At 37.1% G+C, this 25353-nt stretch overlaps 1 protein-coding gene across 2 annotated transcripts in view; it reads left to right on the top strand.

Moving 5' to 3' along the window:
- PDE7A (phosphodiesterase 7A) overlaps positions 1 to 25353 on the top strand; it is a 77828-nt gene that overhangs the window by 37302 nt on the left and 15173 nt on the right. Inside the window, exons 2-4 of one of the 2 annotated variants that reach the window (XM_065628074.1) lie at positions 4488 to 4548; positions 12046 to 12129; positions 24960 to 25111. In XM_065628074.1, the coding sequence (XP_065484146.1) occupies positions 4488 to 4548; positions 12046 to 12129; positions 24960 to 25111 (297 nt within the window). The remainder of the gene's footprint in view (positions 1 to 4487; positions 4549 to 12045; positions 12130 to 24959; positions 25112 to 25353) is intronic. The other variant, XM_065628073.1, reaches the window with a different exon arrangement.

Here is a 25353-nt window from a genome sequence, read left to right as displayed (position 1 = left end):
GTTTGAACTTCTTCCATTTACTTTTCATAAAAATGTGACAAAAGTGAGGTTATACTGTATTGCCCATTGGAAGAATAAAGGATGCTCTGATTTGAAACTGAAATTTAAGGTGAGATTTTTCAAAGTGGAAGTCCAGGGTAAAGAATCCTTCCCAGTCATCTTTCTGACATCTGCCTTCACTGCTGAAGCAGAACAGCCCACTGAGTTCAGAGGGCTGTGCTCATGTCTGGAAAGAAGCGGAGTGGTTGAGAACCTCACCCAATCACTTGAGGAATTTGTTGAATCACTTTGAGTCCAGGAGGTACTTCCACCAGACCAGGTTGTCCTTGTGCTTGAACAGAGAACCTGCCTAAACACATCAGCATTGTCTCCAGTGTGAGGACCAGTGGTTTTTTTCTGCCCGTCGGAATGATCCTTATTTGTTAGAGATCTGTATGAAGGGTCAAGGAGAGTTCGATATGCTTTACAACTGTTAACAGTTACAAAGCCTCAGACCAAAGAGGTGGCAGAGATCTGGAAATAAAATTTCATGCTAAATAAATTAACAATATTAACAATAACGTGACATTTTGAGTGCCAGAAGTCAAGCTCTGTCCATGAAGTTTTTAGGCAAGGTTTCTGGAGGCTGATACAGCGAATGCTACAGTCATCCCGACTGTGTATATAAGGTAAATTTTTAGTGTAAGTATAGTCTTGATGTCTTGGTGTAGGCTACAGAGAGCGGGCCTTTGATTAGCAATGCGGGAGGAGGCATTTTTGGAGGTCATCAAAGATAGAATCCTGGTGATTAAATTGTTTGAACTTTGAGCGCTTTACAGAAACTTCAGTTCTTCAAGATGTAATTGCTGTTCTGCTTACAAATTTGCTGCACGTTATGGTTCACATCTCAGCAGAAGCTGATGCGTTAAATCTGGTCTTTCTGTTTGCTGGATTGAAAAAGTGGAATCTGGGCAAAGTATCTTAACCACAGGCAAGGTCGATTAAATTGCTTCTTTTTGTTTTTCCTTGCATTTTTCTAGAGTAGTGTAGGAGATAGTGTAACTAGTATGCTGACAGTATTATTTGAAGTGGGAAAATACATGAAGTAGCTAAAACTGCAATACATAGTCTGTAACCTATTCGTGGTGTCAGCTGACACAAAGCCATTCATGGCTGAAAGTGCATAGTATTATTCAATTTACTTACCCATCACAAGTTGCTAAAAACCTCTGTACCATTAGCTCCCTCCTCTGTCTCCTACTGCCCACCACAGTGCTCCTAGCTATCCGTACCCCACTTATTTGCCTCTTCTAAAGGTAAGAGGTCTGGCCACTCATTACCCACCCTGTATCTGTCCCTTGGCAGAACTGGCTAATAAGTGTTATATCTATTTTATTTATCAAATTTAGGCTCTCTACCCTTTTAATAAAATTGGCTGAAATTCTGAAGTATTATTAGTAAAGTTTACACAATAAATTGTATCCGCTTTCCTTAGGAAACTAAACTTTGAAAGGTAATTTTAAAAGGATTTGTTCGTTCAAAGATTCCTATGAGATCTTTCAGAATCTTGCAGAATGAAATCACTTGTTTGTGTAAGCATTGGTTTATGTTTTTAAAAACGTGCTATGTTTGATATCATACATGGATGTACTACTTTATCTAGCAAATGATATTTTAGATTTTAGAGAGCAAGTAATCAGCATATCAGAAGGATTTATTTTTCAGTAAAGGATTTATTTTTCAGGGAGCCGTGCTCCATTTGGACATGGTTCTTCTAGTTGCGTGTGTGCTTTGCTTTCCTCCTGTATTAGATTACAGAACTGTACTGGACATGTCCAGAAATCTGTGATAGACAGGTGCAAATTGCAAGTTAGCAGTAAGCTACATCACTGATTTTTTTCCTAGTCAGTAATTTGAAATGTTCCAGGCTACGGAAAATACATTCAGCTGAGATGTGCTGAAATTCAAAGGAAGGTTATATGAAGAAACTGAAAAATGTTAGTGGGAAATCAGCATCATTTTCTGGCTGATGAGGTGCTTTGCTGCCTTTGCTTCTGGACAGGCACATTGCTGTGAGACAGGCTGTATAAACATATTTCAGGGGAAGGATTATTTGCATGGTTTATGACTTTTCCAAGGAAATACAGAGCAAAAGCTAAGATGCCATAAAAGTGCTGTACAGGGAGTTCTACCTTGTTGTCTTTACAACAGCTACTATAATTTGACCTCATTTGGACCTAAGTCTTTGGTCATTTCTGTAGTTTAATATTAAACTTAACATTAGAAAAACTTTTCTGACTTTGTAAAGTTTTTTCTTGTTTTAACATGAATAATACTGAAACAATTAAGTGTAACTTCTGGGTTTGGAGTCAAGGCATCAGTTGTACAAATCATGCTGATAGAGGTTATTAATCCTCTAGTCTTTGTGTGCATTCAATTTGCTCTGCAGATAGATGCTTATAAGCATTTTTGCCTTTTTTCCCCGTTCCAAGTAATTTGTTTCTTTATCTTTTTCTTTTAGAATTCTTCTCAGTGTCCAATATCTGGTTTTATGTCCTGTTTCCTAACATGGTGTGGTTTCCCATCTTTTGAACTTGTGTATATTCAGGCTTTGTGTATCCCTGGTGTAGCGTTCCTGGTACACAGAGGAATAAAATGGCTGGCTACATTCACCTCCAGGTTGTTTTTTATCTGAAGTTGTCAAAGTGGTGTGATAACCCTTTGTGACACTCCGTGACTTCAGTCCTCAGTGTAAATAAGTTGGACACGGAAAGGTCATAGGAGTTTTTAATGCGCATGCATACAAAAAAAAAAAATCTTGTTTCTTTAAAGAACAAGTGTTGTGAACTTGCAAAATTAAACTCTGATTGTGAAAGTGATCTTCTGATCCTGTGATTAAGAAATAACATTAATGAAGGCCCTGGGAAGTGGTGGAAGATGGTGAAAATACAGTAAAGGCTGGGCGCTGGTTCGTGCTGAGTTTTGGAGACTGCAATGCCAGTGGTGTGTAACTGTGAGAACATTCCTCCAGTTTTTAGCTGTTAGAGGACCTGTTCACCACACTTGTGGGAGACTTTCTGGATTCTAACTGTCATCGCATTGGCTGAATGAGTATGGAACAGACATATTTTGTGTAGATAAGAAATACAGCCTATATGGGAGTATCTTAGGGTCGTGTGTGAATAGCTTGATGACTCTTTTATACTTTTATCATCAAACATGAAATACCACTTGCTTGTTTTCTTTAAAATAACTTCATGTATTACATCCTGCTTCAGCAGTACCTTGATTTGCCTACAGAAGTTACTGGGTGGAATGAATCACAGAATCACAGAATCACAGAATGTTAGGGATTGGAAGGGACCTCGAAAGATCATCTAGTCCAATCCCCCTGCCAGAGCAGGAACACCTAGGTGAGGTTACACAGGAAGGCGTCCAGGCGGGTTTTGAATGTCTCCAGAGAAGGAGAATCCACAACCCCCCTGGGCAGCCTGTTCCAGTGTTCCGTCACCCTCACTGAGAAGAAGTTTCTTCTCACATTTAAGTGGAACCTCCTGTGTTCCAGCTTGAACCCATTACCCCTTGTCTTACTGTTGGTTGTCACTGAGAAGAGCCTGGCTCCATCCTCGTGACACCCACCCTTTATATATTTATAAACATTGATGAGGTCACCCCTCAGTCTCCTCTTCTCCAAGCTAAAGAGACCCAGCTCCCTCAGCCTTTCCTCATAAGGGAGATGCTCCACTCCCCCAGTCATCTTTGTGGCCCTGCGCTGGACTCTCTTCAGCAGTTCCCTGTCCTTCTTGAACTGAGGGAAGGCAGTATGTGGCAGCCAAGTCCTGCCCCTGCAGAATATAGGTTGAATTCCTAGGACTGCAGTAATGGTGTCATTTGAGTTCTTCTTTTAAAACTACTTTTAGCTTTAAATGATGGAAATACCTCATAGGTAAAAGTAAATAAACCAGGAACTGCAAATATTTAAGTAATATGTTCTAGATTGATCTTTATTTCTGTGATGGAATTTATCACCTCTGCATGGTGTCCTGGTTAAAACTGTAGTTCAGAGAACATTTGTGTGAGAGTTACCACACACTTTGAAAAACTTCAGTACTGAGGCTACAAAATGTTCAAGATGTTCTTAAAATAACGATATGGCTATAAGAAGCACTTTTTTTTTGTCTGTTTAATGTTGTTCTATATCTCTTTTTTTATTTTGAGGAATGATTGAGGAGCAGCTGAAAAGAAATTAAGGGGCAGAGATATCTTTTCCACACTCTGATTCTGTTTTTCATAATCTCTTCACTACCAATTCCTATCCTTCTTTTGTCCCTTCCTAAAATAAAATCAGCATATATATATATAATTTTTTTTGAAAGATGCATGTTCAAATTTCTAAAATAAATTTTGAGAGTTAAATTGAAAGTGGGCAACCAATACTTTATTTTCATTTCAATTTAAAAATTATTAAATTCTAACTTGCATAAAATATACCTTTTTTTTTTTTTCAGAGACGTGGAGCAATTTCCTATGACAGCTCTGACCAGACTGCGTTGTACATTCGTATGCTAGGTGAGCGTACCAGTTTCTATATTGCAAAGTTCTAACACTTATGATTGATTTAAATATTGAGTGTTGAATTCCTAAACTTGTAAAATTCCATTTCTGCTGGGTAATATTCTGGTTAGATTCTTTAGAACAGCTTGGGTTCATTTGGTTTTTCTTGGTTGTTTGTCTTTTTTCTTTCTTTTCCAAGTTAACCATTGTGTCAGATGTTTTACTGCTATATTAAAAAAAAAATGTTCTTATAATTAATGTAATGTGTTTGGTAGAAGTGAAGTTTTCCAAGTGACTCATGATTGATCTTTATTTCTGTGATGGAATTTATCACCTCTGCATGGTGTCCTTCTGGTTAAAACTGTAGTTCAGAGGACATTTGTGTGAGAGTTACCACACACTTTGAAAAACTTCAGTACTGAGGCTACAAAATGTTCAAGATGTTCTTAAAATAACGATACGATTTTAAACAATACTTATCTTACTAATTCTAGAAGATTATTTGGGAAGGGAAAAGACATGTGACAGGGCCAGTGGTTTAGTCAAGCTGCCGAAGAAAGTTTCCAGAGTAGCAACTGGATAAAGGATAAAGCCAAATTAAAATGAAAGAACAGTATTGGGAGGGGTGAGACCTTCTGTGATAGTAAGTGCACGGCAGGAGGAATTGAGGTCAGTCCTTGAGAGAAGAAAGATGCAAAGCTCGTGCTACTGGGTTTGGAGCTGCCCGTGCCTCTTTGGGAGGCTGCTGGTGGTGCAGATGGCACCGGGGACTGCGTCTGTGCGCCGAGTCTGTTCCATGCACGTTTATGCCACTTAATTTAACCATCTTGAGCTGTGATTTTTGTGTTGAAATGGACTATGAGTGCTTGCGTGATGTCTCGAACAGCTCGACGAACATCAACAACTAATGATTACAAATTCTTAACCGGCTCCAACTAAATCAGCCAGAGCATGTCTTTTTATGCCCCGAGTCTTTTCAATTTAGTTGTATATTGTATTTATTAAAGTCCCCAGAAATTCATAACTGTATTTTCTATGATTTTAAGGTTGTAAACTACATGCCTGTGTACACGTGTGTGTATATATATGAATTTATAGTCAGAACCTACATAAGTAGGCATACACTTGCATATGTATATATAAATCCAATTTTGACTTAGCATCTTTGCATTTTTGTTTTTCAGTTATTTCGATTTTTTAAGTTTGAAGTCGTTAATACTATGACTGCTGAAGGATTTTTAATAGGAGAATGTAATTACTTTGGAGATTTGTTAAGAGAAGGAGAACAAGATGCTGGCTTCTAAATGTTGAAAAAGGTGTTCTGTGTTTTTCGTTATTGTTGGAGATAGGTTTATTTATTTTCAAAAGTTAAAATAAGTTTTTCAGTTTTAATAATCTTTTCTGCAGGATGAACACCAGAATTATTCAAATTGTGAGGTGTTTTTTTTTCTGCTCTAGTCATAAGAAAAAGTAAATTCAAGCATAAGGTAGTTTTGTTTCCTTGATTTTGAGATACTTTTTTTAAACTAAATGTATGTTGTGCTGTAATTAGAAAATACATTTTTTTGCTTCAAAATCCTATAAATTGAGTACTTTTAGTTCCACAACAGGGGAAAAGATGTATTTATTTTAAAAATGCACTGCTATGCTTGAATTAAAGGTACTGTAAGTGTATGTCTATGTTTTTATCTTTTTAAAATTAATCTACTAGTGATAGAAACTCAGCTTGTAAGAAAATAATTTATGGCGAAAAATAACCTGATTTCTTTTGCTTCTTTGGAAGTTTAACTGTACCATGAAGTAGTTAGGCCCATCGTTTCTGCAGAAGCGTTTGTGATAATGCTCAAGTAAATCTAGAGGAAAGCAAAGCATGAATTCCTGTGGTTCCTGGTGTGTACACCTCAGCTGAGGGAAAAACCTCACTTGGTTTGAAATCTTTCTTTGACTATTCTCATAGGCAGAACTGGAATATTAGACTATGCGATGGGTGCTTGTTATGAATAGTGTAGTGATGCTGCTGCTCAGAGGCAGTCAGGATTTTAAAGGATTGACCTCTCCGAACTTCGCCTGGAGGAGGAGGGTACCAACAAGCAAACAAACTGCTCATTGGGTGTTTGAATCAGTATGCTAAATTTGTGTCACTTTCTCACTTGTTGGTGGTCACTTTGTTTTTCTGAATGTTATATACACTATACTGTACAAGCTAGCAACTGTTTACAGATTTATTACTGTTATATTTGTAAATGGGCTGGAAAAAAGACCAGCCTGAAAGCTGAACAGTTGTTTCTACATACCGATGCATCCATTCATATCAGAGGAGATTCAAGAATTAATATATTCAATTAGATTTTTTTTTTGCAAGAAATGTGAAGAATTGCATTACAGTATTGTGAGGTATTGTGGGGGTTTTTTGTGTTTTTTCTTTGTTCGGGTTTTTTTTGTTGGGTTTGTTTTTGTTTTTTGTTTTTTTTTTTAAATCTTAGTACACTTTAGCAAAGTAAGCTGTAATGAATCCTCAGCTGTAACTTATGGGGAAGTTAGGCACAGTCATGAGAGGTTTTGCCCTTTACTTGATCGGCTATTATTCCAAGCACACTATATCTACTAATAAAAATGTGCTGCCAGAAGGCATTTATTTTAGCAGACCAAAAATATAAAGCTAAGGGTATCCAGGACACCTCCCTCCGCCTCTGTTCAGTTGTGCTGGCCGTAGAGTTCCTTCCTTTAACATTTTCAGGCTGCTCCAGTTGGAATCCAACGGAAATTCATTTGCACCAAGTAAACAGAAATTCCTGTGGTATGGCAGTGTTTCCAGGTTGAATTTAAAAGATCAAATTTTAGGGGCACACAAAATAAACAACTAACTCTTAACTGTCTTCATCAGTGTCGATATAAACAAACAGCGTTGACTCTAATGACTCATCTGTCATACCCCATTCCCAAAATATACACTAAGCCACTCCCGAGTGGCTTATTTACTATTTTAAAATATAGATACAGATGCAGCATTGTAGAATTTTTCTTTCAAGACCTTGGAAAGGCTAATATATCTGCATCACCTCCTGTCAGCGACTTCTCTCAGCAGCTATGAGGAATTCTCAAAATTTCCTGTAAGCGCTCCTGTGTAATCTTGATGCATTCTTGGGTTTTTCTCTTCTTTGCTTTTCTGGTTTCTTTTTTGTTGTTTTATATTGCGTGAAAGTTTTGATGCTGTGCGTGGGGTGGGAAGCGTGGGGCTCTGACTGCTCGGATCGGTGAGCATGCACCTCTTGACTAAAACTGGAGCATTTTACCCTCCGTTAGAGGTCTCGATCACCTCAAACAGGTAACAGTGGAGGCACGTTGCTGTGTAGTGCAGGTGCACGCTCTCCTCCGGTAGCGGTTGTTGTGTTGTTTTCTTTTTGCTTTAATTCTGATATATTTGGCTGACCTGTCATCTGTTTCTCCAACAAATTTAGTAGGAACTTTAATCTCTGAAGCCAGTAGTTATTTCTGGAGATCCTGCTCTTCACCACTTCATGGCTTTGGCTGAGGGGGTTTACCTTGAGGTGGCTGCCATAATTTCTGCTCCCAGCTGTCCTCTGTGATCTCTGGGGTTTCTGCCCCACTCCAGAAGGTCTCAGCTCCCCCAGCAGCTGCTGATTGTTACTGAGCCCAGCTGGAGCATTGGGGCGGCACCGAGTATGTGCTGGGTAACCCTGACAGGCAGGGATGTCAGCTGTGGCATCTCAGCTGCCTCAGAGGGATCAGAGCTGTCCTTGTCTGAGAGAGGCGTAGGAACTAAAGGATCTGTCTCAAGGTAAGTTTTGTTACTGGCCTGATTCCTTTTCAGTTGTAGCTGCAAACCTTCCTCTTATATTCCTTCTTCCTCTGTTTATTCTGTCTTCAATTGAGTTTCTGCCTGTATGGCCTTTGTCTTAAAAATGCAAGCAATTCTGGTCATGTAGAATTATTCTGGCAAAAATTCAGGCTAAACACTCAGCCAACAGATATTTTGTCACATTTGTGCACAAAATCAGTCTTTGAAAGGAAGGCTTCAGATTTTTAAATCTTTCTTTTGATTCTTTGGATTCACAGAAACTCTCAAAGAGGAAAAAAATTCTTCTGGATGTCCACTGTCATTAAGATGCTGGATTTGAATGTATTCCCCTAAGATGAGTCTTTTCAGAGTGGGTGAAGAGGAGACACTTAAAATGTAAACTATCAGCTTGCTAATGCTTCTGGCTCCCCCAAGGAAATTTACCAATAAGCAAGTGGTACTATCTGATAGTTTCAAAAGGTTTTTGTAATGACTTCAATTTTTTTTTTTAAAGGCCTAAATAAACAAAACCTATTCATAAGTTCTTTTGGTTTAGGTGTTGAATTGTAATTTTCTTTCAGCCACCATAATAATGATTGGCTCTGTGGTTCGACTTCTGTTGCTGTTTGAAGGAATTGTGTAACAGTGTCCTTTTGTCTGATAAAAGTGATCTTAAATCTGAAATGTCTTGTGCCTTTACCTATGATGATAAACATCTCTCTTCCTTAAAATGAAATCCTGTATATTTTCAGAGTCATAAAGTTACAAAAAAAACTCATGCAGGATTTCCCAAGCGAATCAATGCAAATGTTATGTTGTGTGCAAATACAACAAAGTGGGTGAATTTGGGATCTATTGATCTTTGCAGGTCAGATGAACTGAACAGTGGATGCATAATGATGGTCCAGTACTTCTGGATGTTTTGAGACTAACTATACATATGCAGTAAAGATTAGTCTCACTGTGCTAATAACACATAATTTCATAATGTGCTGATGTGCAGCCAGTTTTATTTATTACATAGAAATTTGAGATGGATGTTTGGTATCTTCAAATTCCACTCATACCAATTTTTCCAAGCACATTTGTTGTCTGAAATCTTGTAAAATGCAGTAGTTCTGTACAATGACAATGGAGACAGCTCTTCTGCCTTCGTTTTGGCCCAATAGGAATTTCTACTTCGTTTACTGTGATAAAATTCCAGTCCTGTAGAAGTGATATCTTTTTCCAGAATAAATACAAATATATTCTAAAAAAAATCATCCATGGTTGAGATCTTGATTTTTAACAAAATACCTTCTGCTTCTACCACAATCGAGGAGAGAGAATTTTGTTTAACAATTATTTAATTACAATATTTTGCTCGCTTTGCTGAGAATTTCTCATTTTAAATATATGCAAGCAAATACCCTAATTTTACTTTTATCCTATTACAAGTGCCTTATTAATAGTTTCTACTGTGCATTTTTAGTATATAATTTCTTCTTTTGGCTAAAATTTTGTATATATATATTTTGATAATTACTGTTAAAAGCAATCTAGTTAGTTGCACTTCTGCATTTGACTTTTAGATGGTTTTCCTTATATTCCTACTCAAAATCTACAAGATTGTGGGCATTTCAAGGGTAACAGGGATACTGTCATTCTATCTGTGCTGTTAGACTAGGTAATAGTAAATAAAAAAGCAGAGGGAAATTTTTGGATATCATTTCTTAGATGAACCCGATTGGTTTGTTATTTGCAGAATTCCGTGTTAGTCTTCAAGTATTTTTCTGTGAACTTTTCCTATTCTTGACGCTTTGAACAAGTAAATTGTTCACCAAGACCTGGTTGCAGACTGACCCAAACTATTTGGTAATTCATGTTATGGTGGTAAATTTTGAAAGTTAAGACTGCCTTGAAAAGTAAATATAATTCACAAAAAATTATATCGCCTTTTCTGAAAGAAAAAAAAAAAGCTCAACTGAAAAGCTTTTATTTTTCTTTTAATTCAGCTGGTGAACTCATTCACACAGCTGTAGCTGTGACTGATTTCCCAGGTAAATGTGAGTGACAGGTAATGAAACTTGCTTTTCCCTCTGTGTAAACTGATATTTTCATACGCAGCTACTAATGCATTTGCCTCTTCTTTTCCAAAATTTCCTTTATATTCACTTATTTTGTAAATAAAATTCACCAGTTGCTTGTTGCCTAACAGAAGAGTTCTACAATTTGCTGCCTCTGTATTGCCTGGAACAAGACCAGCCTCTTGCACTCTGCTCACATGAATGCTTGAAACCTTTATAAGTAATATATTGTCAGTGGTATGAAAAATAATACTTACAAGTAGTAATTGGGTTACTTTCCCTTGCAGCTCTGTTAAAGTTTTCAGTTAAAAAAAAAAAAAAGGCATAATAACTGAAAACCACATGTATTTGGTATGTTTTTACTGATATGTAAACTTTAGACTCATTATTTGGGCAGCCCTGGGTCTACTTGCCGTTTTGTGGTCCTTCCAGCATGCTTCACAAGATAGCATTCAAATGAAGTGTGTTGTTATAGGTAGTGTTAATAGATATGTATCTCTAGAAAGACACCTATGAAATATTAAGAGTATATTATTATTGAAGTTTTAGTCAGTATCTTTAGCTATTTTCTGACTTAAGTTGCCTGCTTAAGCATTACGAATTAGCAGGTTGGAGAAGAAAAGGAAAAAGCACTCTCAAGATGTTAGAATATTGGCAGTTGCTGGAAATTTAAATAGCTATACTTTAATTTTTGTTCTTATAAAATCAGTCTTACCTCCTTGTGTTAAATACTTAGTTTTGATTCATATGAATATCACTGTGTTTGAGGACAGGAGAATACTACTCTTGAAGGATTTTCATAATTAGAAACCTGGACACTTTCACATCTTAAATTTCACTTTTTTGTTAGTATTTGAGTAGGGAAACATTAGTGCATTTAATCCTCAAAGGTTTCCCTAAATTTATAATTGCTGAAGGATTCGAAGTGAAAGGTTTTAATGCAGGTGAACTACTTACATCAATGTGTAGTACGAATACCTAATAAAAGAATACTGATCAGCTTTCAGTTGGTAAAATGCATAAGTAGAAGTCAACTAGCATGCTAAAAGATTCAGGTTGAAGCTAATTGCAGTGCAAAATAGTTTGATAAAATTTTAATACTGAGTTTTGGTATTTTAATAGGCTCTTGTGTAATATTCGAACAGCTGAGCACAAGTAAGTAAATGCTAGTGGGAAAGTATTGTATTATGTAATATCAAACCATATCGTAACTAGCTTATTTGCTAAAAGCTACCATTTCTTGAAGCTGAATCTTTTTTGTACTATACCAAATGTTATCGTTTTATGTGTGTGACTGAGGAACAAATCGACCTTTAATGTTGTTTCCTTTTGTATTAAGGTGCATTTTTACCATACTGGTGTAGCAACCTGTTCCTAATTTCATCTGGATGCTTATCAGGTGCTTCTGGCAACGTATGCAGAGGCAAGAGAGATTTTGGCAAGAAAGCATGCGATTGCATGTGTAACTAGTCTTCAAACTTTGTTTTGAATTTCACCTTTAAAACAAACAGCATTGAAATAGGCCTATGGTTTGAATAACCCTCCGCCATTAAGTACACGAATCTTTACTCTTCCAGGCTATGTTCATTTGCATTTTATCTCTGCCACTCTTCCACACTTTTATTTCACTCTCGACCCTGTTTCTAGGAGATGTGCGAGTAAGAAGTCGGGCAGGATTTGAAACAGAGAGAAGAGGTTCTCATCCATACATTGATTTCCGTATTTTTCACTGTAAGTATTTAAAAGTAGATAAATGACAAATAAATAAAGGATTCCATTAGTTTTAGCTACTGAGCCCCTAAAAATAAAGTTAGCAGCTTATAAAGCAAGACCATTTTTTCTGCTTCTTAGGAGAATCTTTCATGCTACTTCGTAACCAAAAATAAAAGAGGCAAATCTTCACTGGTAAATTTTGGTTTTTAAAAATTTTGTTTAAACTCATTGAATTTAGTCCCAAATCCCTATGGAAATGGGGATGCTACTGTGTGTTCCAAGTTCTTACTTGGCAGACGCAATCTGTTGAGAAGAATACTTTCCTGCTTTTAGAAAGCACCAGACGGGCCTGGTCCAGGATGATATTGAATTACAGTAGATATAATCACTCTTGACCTAATCATAATCAATTAACATTACATATACTCAAACACGTAGCTAGAACTTAAATTTTTTTGACCTAGACAAATCTTAAATGAAGGTTAAAGTGTAATAAGAAAACAGCAGACTAAATTTTCTTGATTATGTATTTTATGAAACATTTTTTTTCTCAGAAGTGTTATAGGAGGAATATTTTTGGATAATTTCACTTTTTTTTGTCCCTACATCTGTATTGTTGTAACTAAATATGTCAGCAGTTGTTGTAATATACAAGCTTTAATAACCTCCATACCAATATGCAGCAAAAGTGCAAGGGATTTAAATTGTAATTAAATTATACCACTAATGTACGTAGTGTTGTAAGGTATCTATGCCAACATTGTATCAGCACAATTCCAAGTATTCTGAGTACAACAGAGAGATTCAGAAAAACCATTTCATGGTAACAAGTGTGGTTGTTGTAATTACCGTGTTCATAAAAATGAGTGGCAGAAGCTGTGCTAATATTCTGATATTAACTGAAGTTACTCTTTTTAAAAGTAGATCACTACTTAAATTTAAAACTCTTAGAAATCTTCGTTTCATTCAAAAGTTAGTATCATAAAATAGGTGAGAAAACAAAGTTTGAAGAGTATACTATATTGATTTTTTTTTTTCAATAGAGAACAAGAATTCTGTCTCAAGTCCTGACAATTCTATTGAGTATAACAAAAGTTCTCTGTAGAAACAGCATGCGAGTTATGAGTTACATAACTGTCTTTTTGTATATATATATATGTGTGGCATTTCATGCTGATGGGGGAAACTACTAACAGAAGTATTAAAAGAACTACCTATTAAAGGGCAGTCATGTATGATATTATTGCCGTTGTCAAATTAACTGTATTTTCTGTGGTCCTCCTCATGCTCTTTCATTCCATCTTGATGATTGTTTGTCTGGCAGATCATGACTAATCAGGAAAAGGATTTTTCACACCCCTTTTTCTTGCCCCTACTTGTTCAGACACAGGCACCAACTTTCAGCAACATCAACTGTGGTGTCTGATGACAGCAAAGAATGTTGCCAGGAGGCCCCCAAAATTCTTTGCCTATAACCTCCCCCCCGAGTCAGCTGCTATGGCAGTTTTTGGAGTTGCCATATTATAGTCGGATTTTTTTGTACTTTAGGATTGTGACTTGTTGCAATGTTGCGCTTTGACTTAAAACTCCTGCTACTTTATGGAGTTTCTTTCAAAGCCAGTAAGGAATTCAGCCCCATCTCTCAGCGTATCACTACATTATCTATTCATTTACAGATTTTTTTTTTTTGTAATCAGTAAAATGTTTTCTTTTTATCTGCAATGCTAATTGAGTCCTGATCGGTGTTTCCTTAATTGTTTTATGCAAAAGGGTTTTAGTATTGTACTGTCAGACTGTGGGTAGAGAGAAGTTGTGGGAATCAGATTTGACCTCATTTTTAGGATATTCTCCTCACTCTCCTCCAGTGACTCCAGAAGTATTTTGCCACATAGAGCTACACAGCTGAAAAATGTTCACCCATACGAGCAATAGCCTGGGAGAGGAGCCAGCTGGCTCTACTTTGCTTGGGGCAAAACCTGGACTGAAAAGGGTCTCTTCTGCAGCTGAAGCAAACTAAACCATCTGAATGTTGACTTCCCCCCCACCATCCCCCAGTTGCATATTGAACATCAGTAATGCATGGATATGCTTCCTTCATGGTATTTGTAAAGTTTCACTGTAACTTTTTTCTTACTATCCACTAACTTTACTCTTTGGTTCTAAATGTTTTGCAATGATCATTGCTTACTTGTTTTGCAGATGCCGTATACTGGCTGGCATTCACAGTGACGGAGCGTTATTGCCTTTTTGTATTTCGCTTAGCTAACTTCTGTTGTTTCACATTATTTTCTTTTTCTGTTAATGATGTTTTGTGAAGAAGTTGAACGTCTTCAGGATTTCCAGCCAATAATCTGCTGACCAGTTATCTTTTTCCAGTGTTTTATTATTAGGTTCTTAACCCAATATTTTATTGGTAGATTTGAAGAGTACCGAGTTTTAAATGCATTACTCTATTTTTAGGAAGATACTGTGGTGGTGATCTCTGGCTTTTTTTGTGTGGGGGTTTTGTGGGGTGTTTTTGTTGGTTTTTTTGAGTGGTTTTTTTTGGTTTGTTTTTTAATAATCACTTCTGACTTGTAACATCATTTTTACTTGCAACTTCAACTAGTGTTACCGAAGTAAAGTTTGCTAGCATTTAGTTCTTAAGACCACTTCTGTTTCTTCTTAAGGATTATAACCTCAGTGTCTGCATCTTCATCCCAGAGATCTGTAGTTGATACATGAATATTCAAGTTACTATTGAGAATACCTCTAGCCAATTTAGTAAATTCTTCCTAGGAAATTCACTCTAAAATTTATTGGACAAAATGTCTTTGTTGCTAGAGATGGTGTCGGAGTCATATCAGAGGATTACTATATGCAGGATTTGACTGATGATCAAACTAAGTTTGGGTGGTGGTTTTTCTCCTATATTATCCGTTATTCCAAAAGTCTCATTTTTATAGCTAATTGCAGGAACTAGCCAGGAGGAATAGCTCAATGAACAGATTTTTTTTGTTGTTGTTTCGACAAGGCTGCTTCCCAATGAATGGGGCAAGTCAGGATTATATTCTTCACGTTGGTTGGTAACTGGTGAACACTGGGACATCAGCTAATTGTTCTGTTACTGTGGGCTGTTGATTTATGTCTGTGTGGGACCACAGGAAAAACTCAGGTTAGCAGCTAAAAGCTGCCATTTCTGGAGAGCAGGGAACAGCCACATAATTTTCTTTCTTGGAAGTAAATTTTTACCTTAAATATAATGGTCTGAGTTTTTTCAGTGGATGTACATATTTCATAGTTGCACAGTAAATTGCATTTAGTAATTTACTGAGTTGAACATAGAGCACTGGATCTTTTCACTCCTCAGGTAACAAGGAAGGAGTTTGGTAAGTTCATTGTCTGACAACCCAGCAAGGACTGTTTGGTTTTCAGGGAAGTTACGGAAAAAGTGATTGCAGTGGTTATAACCACGCTTACTCTCTGCTGGTTCACAAATAGACTACAGTTAATGTGATTATTTTTGAATTTTTTTTACATTACTCAAGACATCATAGACAGTAATTCAGTCTGCAGTGTTGACAGAATATGTTGATAAAAGCTAATGCAAAACAAAATCTTTGGAAGAAGAATTGGTAAATGACAGTATAAAAACATTCTCTTTTTCTGAAACAGCAAACCAGCAATAAAATTTTAGGTTTTGTTTAATTGCTAGTGAGACGTTGTCAATGATGTCTGTTGTTTTCTATATGCATGTGTCTGTGTGTATATGTATGTACACACACAAATGCTTAAACTTTGATTATGTTTGAGAGTTTTGTAGCATGCACAAACAAAAGAATATATCATGTGCTCCAATCACTCACTGTTTCACCTGAAAAAAATGAATCAGCAAATGTCCTCGGTGATGTGTACAGTATGTTATAGTGAGGAAGTGAAGCCAAAATGAATAAAGGGAAACTGAAGTGAATAATTAAGATAACAGCAAAAAATATTGTGAAGTGTCTTAAGCAGATACAATTTAAATTAATGTTTTCAAACTTCCTTTTCGGGAAAGGGTGATTGGCTATAGTCTGGAAGAACCAGATAAAAACCAAACACTTCAGTTTTGTGGAGAGGAAACATTTTTTTCTTCTTGTTTTTCCAGTTGTATCTGGACCAGAATAGATAAGATCTTGTCAAAAGGCTTTTAGAATTCTCTCTTGCCAAGCTAGTCTGAGCACGCTCCTACAGGAAGGTGGTGATGTTGCCAACATGTGTGGCTCTATTTTGTGTTTTATAGATAACCAAATATGTCACATCTGTGAATAAAAATACCTTAGAAAGAAGAAAGTGTTTTCTGAGTTAATCAGGATGTTTCTGTAAACATTTAGGAATTGACTCAATTTTGGATCAAATGGATGCTTGCATACAGTACAGTGATTCACACAGGATAGGGAATGATGTGATGGGAACGTAAGGCTTCATTATGACTTTGATGGTTTTTCTCCTCAGTTGTGTATGGAGCCTTTTTAGTGGGGAAATGAAAGAAAGGAGTTTAGATTACTTTTATAGGTGATGGATGAATCTAATTTTCTTAAGAAGAGTTCAAACACATGAAGAAATTCCAGAGTTTACCTTTGGTATACAACTTGCAGAGTGTTTACGTGAAGATTGCAGTTCGTGGAACATTTTAGATGCTACTTTGAGATCTGGCAAAGATGTCAGGATCTACTATTTGCAGTGTTGTTTTGAACTTTCCAGTTTTTCACTTACCAATAGTTGGAAAAGGTTTGCTTTGGACAGGGAATTTAGACTTCTCTTGAGTGAGAGGTCAGACGTCAAAGAAGAGAGAAGTGTTCAAATCCAAATGGAGTGCCGTAAGCAATTTGGGAAATCTTTGTGTAACAGCACCTGGTCTGCTTTTGACAATACCATCTAGAGGTTAACATAAAATGAGCATAGTCCAGCTGAAGTTTTTTGTTTCAAGAAAATAGGGAAATTACCTAGCTGAATCTGGTTAAGAGTAATTGTCTGTCTTGTTCAACAGTCTACTGTGAAGAAGGATGAGTTTCACAATGAATAAAGTGATGCTGGAAGATTTCTGTGTGGTCGTAGTTTCAATGAAGGATTTGTTTCCCCATGAAAATACCAGCACTGAGGAGTGAAAAGCTTGTACTCAAGAGATTTCTCTAAAAGCTGGCTTTATGCAAAGGATGCATTCTGAAATTGTTATTCACAGTCCAGATTATTCAAATGAATTGAGAAATTTTGACTTTGGTTTAGTGCAGAGAATGCTGTCGCACAAGTGGAGGTCACAGAAAATGTCCTGAAAACAGCTTTGGTCAAAAGAAAACAGTGAAGATAAACTTGAAGTGAAAAGTGAGCTTGAAGTGAGCTTGGTTAGGGAAGATTTCAGGCTAAAAGCTTCCAATTAAGAATACAGGACAGTTTGTTGGGGGTTTTGTGTGTGTGGCGGGGAGGGGGTGTTTCTTTTGTGTGTGTTTTTTTTTTTTTTAATTCTTTTGCTATCCTAGATGGTTGTTTTACCTACAATTTCTTATTTTCAAGTTCCTGTAAAACAGCATGTGAGCTCTGGAGTCTTGTACTGGTACAGCTCAGTGTTTTATTGCTGAGGTAAGTTTGGCCTTAGAAATAGATACAGCCACATTCTAGTTACTTTTCTTTAGAACCTCTCCAGTGTGTTCCTTCTCCAAGTAGTTTATTTTGAAAGGCTGCGCTTTCTTTTTTTTTTTTTTTTTGGTAACACTGGATAATTTGGCATAAAGTATGTGAGAATTCTTCTGGTTTCATTTCTGCTCCCAGTTTGACTTTTCTGTTGACAGTCATACATACTCTTAACGGATATTCTTTTTTTGTCAGCCACGATATGTTAATTTTGAATTGTTCTTTCATTTCTGGGGGTAAAAAATAGCCAAAAAGGGATTACTTGGTCGTTCCGTCATTCTATAGCTGTATAACTGAAGAATTCTAGAACAACAAAGAACACTGTTTTCTTGGAAAACATCAAGAAAAATATCTGATCATTGTGTGGAATATATTATCCTTCTTTCGGGAAAAGAATTGGACCATTAAGTGTCATGAACTTATTTTTTCTTCAAAAACATCAGAATCTTGATGAACACAGCATAAACCATTTTTGAAAGGGATATATGTGTGTTCCTCTAAATATTCAGTAAGGTTTGTTAGTTCACACTACACAGTTGTGAGCTACAGATTTGCCTTCCCCTGTGGATGGATTCAGGTCAAAAAGAGTACACAGCTGCAGGATTGCTGGGGTTATGATTCAGTAAATTGGTAGAGAAAGAATATGCCTTGCATATACTGTTTTCTAGTCTATTGCAAAATGGTATGCAGTCTAGCACAGGAATGGTATTGTTCAATTTCCTTTATTTTTCTCTTCTTGGGATGTTTACAGAGATATTAAGGGGAGACAATTAAGAATTACATGGGCAGAATCCTTTAGATACCTTTTCAAAGTGTTTTCTTTACACTTTTGCTGCTGTACTATTTAACGGCTTACAGTGCTGTTGGCATTTAATTCACACTGAAGTAGTCTAATCCCTGCACTTCAAGTGATTTCTCTCAAATTAGCTCTGCTTTGAGCAGAGGATTGGACCAAAGGACTATGAGCAGTATCTTCTGTCCCTTCTAACTGAATTATTCTACTATTCTGTCTCTCTATACTTTACTAAGGCAGTATTTCATTGTCTGGGATCCTTCAGGAAAGGAGTTATTAATATCTTTGGTGGTGGTGATGCTCAACAGTTGCCTTCCATTGGGCAGGATCTGTTGAAAATGACTGGAGTTTCTACTGAAGTGGTGATACTACTAGAGTTTCTTAAAACTTAAACACATTTTTCTGATTCCAGTCAGAAGACTCTTGCAAAGCCATGTTTGTTTAGCAAATCCTTAACCCACAGCGTATTTTCCAGTGATCGTTATGTGGATTAAAAAAAAAAGTATGAATGTGTATATAAATACATACATATGATACATCAAAACGAAACCAGGCTGGCTTAATTTAATTCTCTGAAGCAGAAGAGAGGGTATAGTGCCTTACAGTGATGCTGTCAGGGCTCCAGAGTGGTTCTAAGGATGTCAAGAAGGATAATAAGGTAATTTAGACACCAGGAGTCTTCATATATAACTTTAAAATCCTTGCTGAAATTGTCTTCCACATGAAATCATAGTTTTAGATATGACTTCAGTACTGAATGTCTTAAAAGTTCTTTAAAATGCAAATCACGATTGAAAAACTTAAAGAAGAGCTAAATAACAGGACTTAAATAGAGTGCATTTCTTAATGGTTTCGGCATAGATGTGAAATTAGAATGCGCATGGGTCCCTCTAGTGGTGTGAAATGCTACATGATACTTTCAAATTATTCGTAAGTAGAAATGATTTGTGTCTTGCAAGGCCTTAGAAATATGGTTATAATTGGCATGTGAAATTGAATATTTATTTCAAATGTATATATTTACACTTAGTGGAAACTTTCAGATATTATGTTACATTTGAATAGTATCTGCTATGTAAAAATGTTAAACAAATGCATAGTTGCCTTTAATATGGAAAAATTGTGAGAGATTACTTCCATGAAACCATTTCCTTTAGTTTTTTAGGACAAACTTCCTCTAAGCATATGCACCTTAAACTTCAGGTCTCCTGTTCACGCATAAGAAAGATCCTTCCTCACAAATATTTTTTTTAATTCCTTTTTCTGTTACTGATACCTGAGGTCCTCAGTTAAGCTCTTTCTATTGGTAATAGTAAAATTTGATTATTTTTATCATGCATAATTTCCTATTTATCTATTGCCTATAGCAAGGAAGAAGTGGAAAGTACAGTTCTTATGCTGGATAAGCCTTGTTTTGACCAGGACCCCATGAGAGGCTGTGAGTCCTTATCCTTCGCATTAGAAGAAAGTTGAAGCATTTTGTTAAAAATTATGGTTTCGATTAAAAAAAATTTAAACCAAACCATAATTAAATTGTCATTCTTTCCTTCATTGTCTGTCCTTACTCTACAAAAGATGCAAAAATTCCCAGAGTATATCAGTATATTATTATTTTTAAGTGATTTTGACTTGTCTTTTCTCTACTAATTTTGTTTTTTATTTCAACATGAGAAAACGAAGTATTTAATATCCCTGGGAAATATGATAAAATTATTTTGTCTAGTTTTTCATGAAGTGCAACACACTTCAGAGATTGGGAGTGGGAAGAGAGATTAAAATAAGTGTCTTGGAATACAGATTAAATCTGTTTCATGAAGACAATTTAAATTTTTTTTCTTGCTGTATATGCATAACGCTATCAGAATAACGGATGTTAGTAAACAGAATGATTCATTTTTATTTTAGAGAAAGTTTTTTTTTTTAAATTAGTGTCTCACTAAGATGCTTAGAAACAAATATAATAATTTCAATAAAAAAACTTGGAAGTAAAAAATACTTCGGGTGATATTCTAAGTATGAAGAATTAAGAAAGGAAAAAGAATGTCATAGGAGAGCTGCTGTTGTCTGGGCACAAAGGTCTGCAGTTTGTCTTCTGGTTCTTTGCATTGAAGGCACTTCTGGGTGCTGTACCTTCTTTACACGCCTGACTTCCTGACTCTGCTTTCGTTCTGTTGCAGTTCTCAAGATTGTAAATGTCGTATACATTTATTTATTTTCTCATGCTAATTTGTCCTTAGACTGTCCTTATCTCTTAAGAGCAGATGGTCACCGTTAGGCATTAGAAAAGCATTTAGCACACTGAAAGCTCCAAATGAACTGATGGACGTTCGGGCTGGGAGGAGGAGTGGGTTTGCAGCATGGCTTTTCTTGAGCAAATGTAATGCACTCTGCACTCCTCACCTTCTCTTTATTATAAATACATTTTGAACCCTGCTTTTGGTAGAGTCTCTGAAATTAGCATCTCGTTTCATGACTCACGATAGAAGACGGTCGGCTGACGTTCTCTCATTAATCATGCATGTAGAGGGAATGACTGTTCTGCTTGTGCCAGGAGGGAAATACCAAGTTTCCATTGCACAACTGTGTCGTTCAGTTTACCAGTCCTGCCCATGAATGTGTCTTTTGCTGGTCTGCCAGAACTGCAAAGTGGCTGATTGTTGTATCCGTCATAATTTATCTGTGAGGAAAAGGAAACTGCAAGCATGGGTGCTATCAGTGTTCCTGCAGCTTTAAGAACCTGTATTTCCCTCCCCCACTCCTTCCTTGAAAGCTAGCTATTTTCTTTTTCAGCCTCCCTTTTAAATTAATTACCTGTCAAACCTCCACATCTGACTCACCTATTCTGAATCGTCCCATAGCAAATGTTTAGCTGTTAGGTTGGTGTAGTCCCCTGAATTAGGTGTTCTGGAACTGCAGAGGGCTGGGAGGGCTCAGAAAGATTTTTTTTCTCATTTGGAAGTTATTCTGACTATTGCAAATCTAAATGATAGGGTGCTTGGTCAAGCTGCTATTGCCTAACTTGGGCTATACATGTGGAATAAATAGTTCAGAGGGAATCGCAACCCCCTGCCCCTGGGGTGGAACAACCTCAGGCACCAGTACAGGCTGGGGACTGACCGGCTGGAAAGCAGCTTGGCAGAGAAGGTCCTGGGGGTCCTGGTGGACACCGGGTTGGACAGGAGCCATCAGTGTGCCCCTGCTGCAAAGAAGGTGAGTGGTACCCCGGGCTGCATTAGAGGGGTACTGCCAGTTGTGGAGGGAGGTGATCCTGCCCCTCTGCTCAGCAGTGGTGGTGCAACACCTGAGTCCGGGTCTGGGCTCCCCAGTACACGAGAGATACGGACATACTGGAGAGTCCAGCTAAAGGGTCAGGAATGTGATTAAGGGGCTGATGAGGAGAGGCTGAGAGAGCTGAGACTGTTCAGCCTGGAGCAGAGAAGGCTTAGGGGGACCTTGTCAATGTATATAAATACCTGAAGAGAGGGTGCAAAGAGGACAGAGCCAGGCTCTTTCCAGTGGTGCCCAGTGCCAGGAGCAGGGGCAATGGACACAAACTGAAACACAGGAGGTTCCCTCGGCACATCAGGAAACTCTTTTTCACTGTGAGGGTGACCTGGCACAGGTTGCCCAGGGACGTTGTGGATTTGACCAGAGGCCCTCCAGAGGTCCCCTCCCACTTCGACCATTCTGTGATTCTGTAATAACAGTATTGCTGCCAGGAAGGCTGGAATGAATCATAGAATAGCTTGGGTCAGAAGGGCCCTTCAAAGGTTGTCTAGTCCAACCCCCTGCAATGTGCAGGGGCATCTTCAACTAGATCAGGTTGCTCAGAGCCCCGTCCAGCCTGGCCTGGAATGTCTCCAGGGATGGGGCATCTACCACCTCTCTGGGCAACCTGGGCCCGTGTTTTGCCACCCTCGATGAAGTTGGCTTGTTGTTTGTTTGAATTATATCAGCTGGAACAGTACTTTTTTCCTTTTTTTCTTCACCCCTTTTTTTAAAGTAAAGGGGAGAAAATTAGGATTGTGTAAGAGTAGTGGTTTATGAACTGTACAAACTGATGACAGAGAGTTTAAAAATATTTTTGAGATGGATGTGTCAATAGCATGTCGCAAAGTAAAGAGTAATGACTGTTCAGCTTCACAGAAAACTGAGTACTTCCTTTGCCTCTGTACCCACGTGATGATCAGAAATATACTGAAGCAAAAACATGTGCAACCCCCCCCAAATGACTTATGAACACAAATACAGGTTGGACACAGGTCTGTGCTGCCAAATCCTCACATTTCTGTGTTGTTTGCTTTGCTGAACAAAGCTGGGTTTTTTTACCTGTACTACCTACATCATACTGTTCTGCAGAAGATTAATGGGTGGCATCTGTGACAGTGAGACTTATTTGTAGCATGACAACAAAAGTAGGCTTTTGTTAACTATAGATCTGTAAAAGACTACTTACAATCAAGAAAACTATCTGTACTGCCAGAAGAGTGCTGATTTCTCCTCCTCAAAATATTTAGGTTTACTGAGGTTTAGTGAAGTTCCTGGATTTTGTATGGGACTTTATGGACATTTTAGATCACTTTATGAACTAAATGTACCCATTTTATATTGTTTTATTTCAAAACTAATGACTCCTGTTCTGAAATATGGCTTTTAACGGGCTGGATCAAGATTGAGGGGGAAAAACTACTTAAATGAAACCTACGCTCTGTTAACAGGAGCAGCTGTATCACTCCCCGCTTCTCTGTTCTGCAGGCTGGCAGTGCTCGGGCTGTTACCTCGTGTTAACAAATGTGGTTAGAAATATTGGTAGAGTAATGCAACATGACAGAATCTATTTATTTGCCTGCTGTATGGATGAACGTTGCTTTATAAGCAACCTTTATCACATGTAGTACCCCCGCTTACATAGCTGGGATAAATATGTACCGTTGTCTTCAGAGGAAGCGTCCTTGGCCTTAATCGTTATGACTTGAAGAAAAATATTTCATGTGAAGGTGTCTGTGTTAGCCCTTGGAGACTGATGGGAGCTTGAGAATCTTGATGAAGTATTTCAGGCATGGCTGAAAGAATATTTCGGTTTTGTCAATTTAATCTCTGTTACTGAAGACTGTTGCTGTGAAATGCTGCTGCATTTGATTACATACTGTACTGCAAATGTCAGTTGTGTTCAGAGGCATTTTATTAGTGTAGATCGGAAATTAATATATTAATGAGTTAATGTAGAACAAAAAGTACGTGGAAGCCTCTGCAGGGAGAAAAATTGATATAGGTAAAGTTTTATGTAGAATTAAACTCCTTTCACTAGAAATCACTGAGGTTTTTAATTTAGATTGTTAAGGCCAGACCTTCCCCTGTACAATATTTCAGACTAACTTTAACAACAAAAATGGTAACTGCTTATTTCACCTATTTCTAATATGATCTTTACTTGGAAGGGCAAGAGGCTCTGCACTACAAGTTGGGCTCATGTCAATTTTGATCATCTGCATTTTTGGAAATGAGCATGTTTGTATTCACTTTCTTAATACCTTTTCTCTTTTTTCTTTTTAACATAAGTCATTTCAGGCAGAACGAGGGAATATCAAGATTATTGACTGGCTGTTGGTTCTGTACAACTGCTGTTGCAGGTGCTGCTGAAAAGAAAGTATGGGCCAAGTTTGGCCTTAAGTATTTCAGAAGAAAAATATCTGGCCCATTGCAAAGAAACTGTAGATATACATAGTTTGATCTTCAGCTTCCTAAAACACTTCAAAAATATCAAGTGGAATTGAACACAAGCTAGCAAAAGTCATTTGAATAGCTAAACCCCTCAACCTAATAAGAGAAAAATATTTGGATTAGTCTTTGAAAACAGGCAAAAACCATCTTTTGTAGTCATTTCCCTGTACTAGGAAAATATGCTATGAAAGTGCTTGTTTGGCAGAGGAGAGGTGCTGAGCATAATTATCTGCAACAGTACCAAAATCGCTTGAGTGTGTTCAAAACTTTACTGGCAAACTTAGGAGAATTTCTGAGCTTTAAAATCCGTGTAAAAGTTATTTGTTATGTGCTCAAAACCTACTTGTAAGTCTTGTGTCAACACAGGGTAACTGATATTATCGTGCTGGCGTATTTTATGTGATTTGCTAAGGACACAGATTGAATGTGTATACATAAGAGCAGTTTTAATGTGTTTTTACACAATTTCCATAATACTTTTGTCCTTTCAATAGAGTTCCTTAAAAAGATATGTTTTAGCTGTGATTTAAATATTTGTTTTTCTTTACAGGAAGCTTAATCCTATTAATAAAAACCTCTGTGGCTGAAACACTTGACACAGCACCTTTATTGTACCAGATTTCTCTGAATGGTCTTTTTTTTTGTAAAGGTTTATTAGAGAGAGTATTTATTTTCTTGTTTTTTGTAGCAAATTCTGAAATCGAGGTGTCTGTGTCTGCAAGAAATGTGAGAAGGTTGCTTAGTTTTCAGCGATACCTGAGATCTTCCCGTTTTTTCCGAGGTATCACTGCTCCAAATTCTTCGAACATTTTAGATGATGATTATAATGGACAAGCTAAGGTTAGTTGCTTGATTTTTATTTTATTTTCAAAAGCATGTTTTTAAAAACGTTCGCTAGTATATAACTGTATCTTAAGAGAGTGTGCAGCCAAATGCAGATTTTAAGCATGTATTATTGTATGTATATGTGTGTGTGTATGTTTGTATCTTAATACATTTAGCCAAAATTACCTGATTTCTAACAAACTCCTTCACCTCTCACAAGTTTACTGGGATGATTTTTAGAGCTTATATGGCTGGCA

Source organism: Caloenas nicobarica, chromosome 2, assembly GCF_036013445.1.
Source record: "Caloenas nicobarica isolate bCalNic1 chromosome 2, bCalNic1.hap1, whole genome shotgun sequence".
Taxonomy (NCBI): domain Eukaryota; kingdom Metazoa; phylum Chordata; class Aves; order Columbiformes; family Columbidae; genus Caloenas; species Caloenas nicobarica.
The sequence above is the reverse complement of the archived record's forward strand: the minus strand, read 5'-3'. Positions and strand labels throughout refer to the sequence as shown.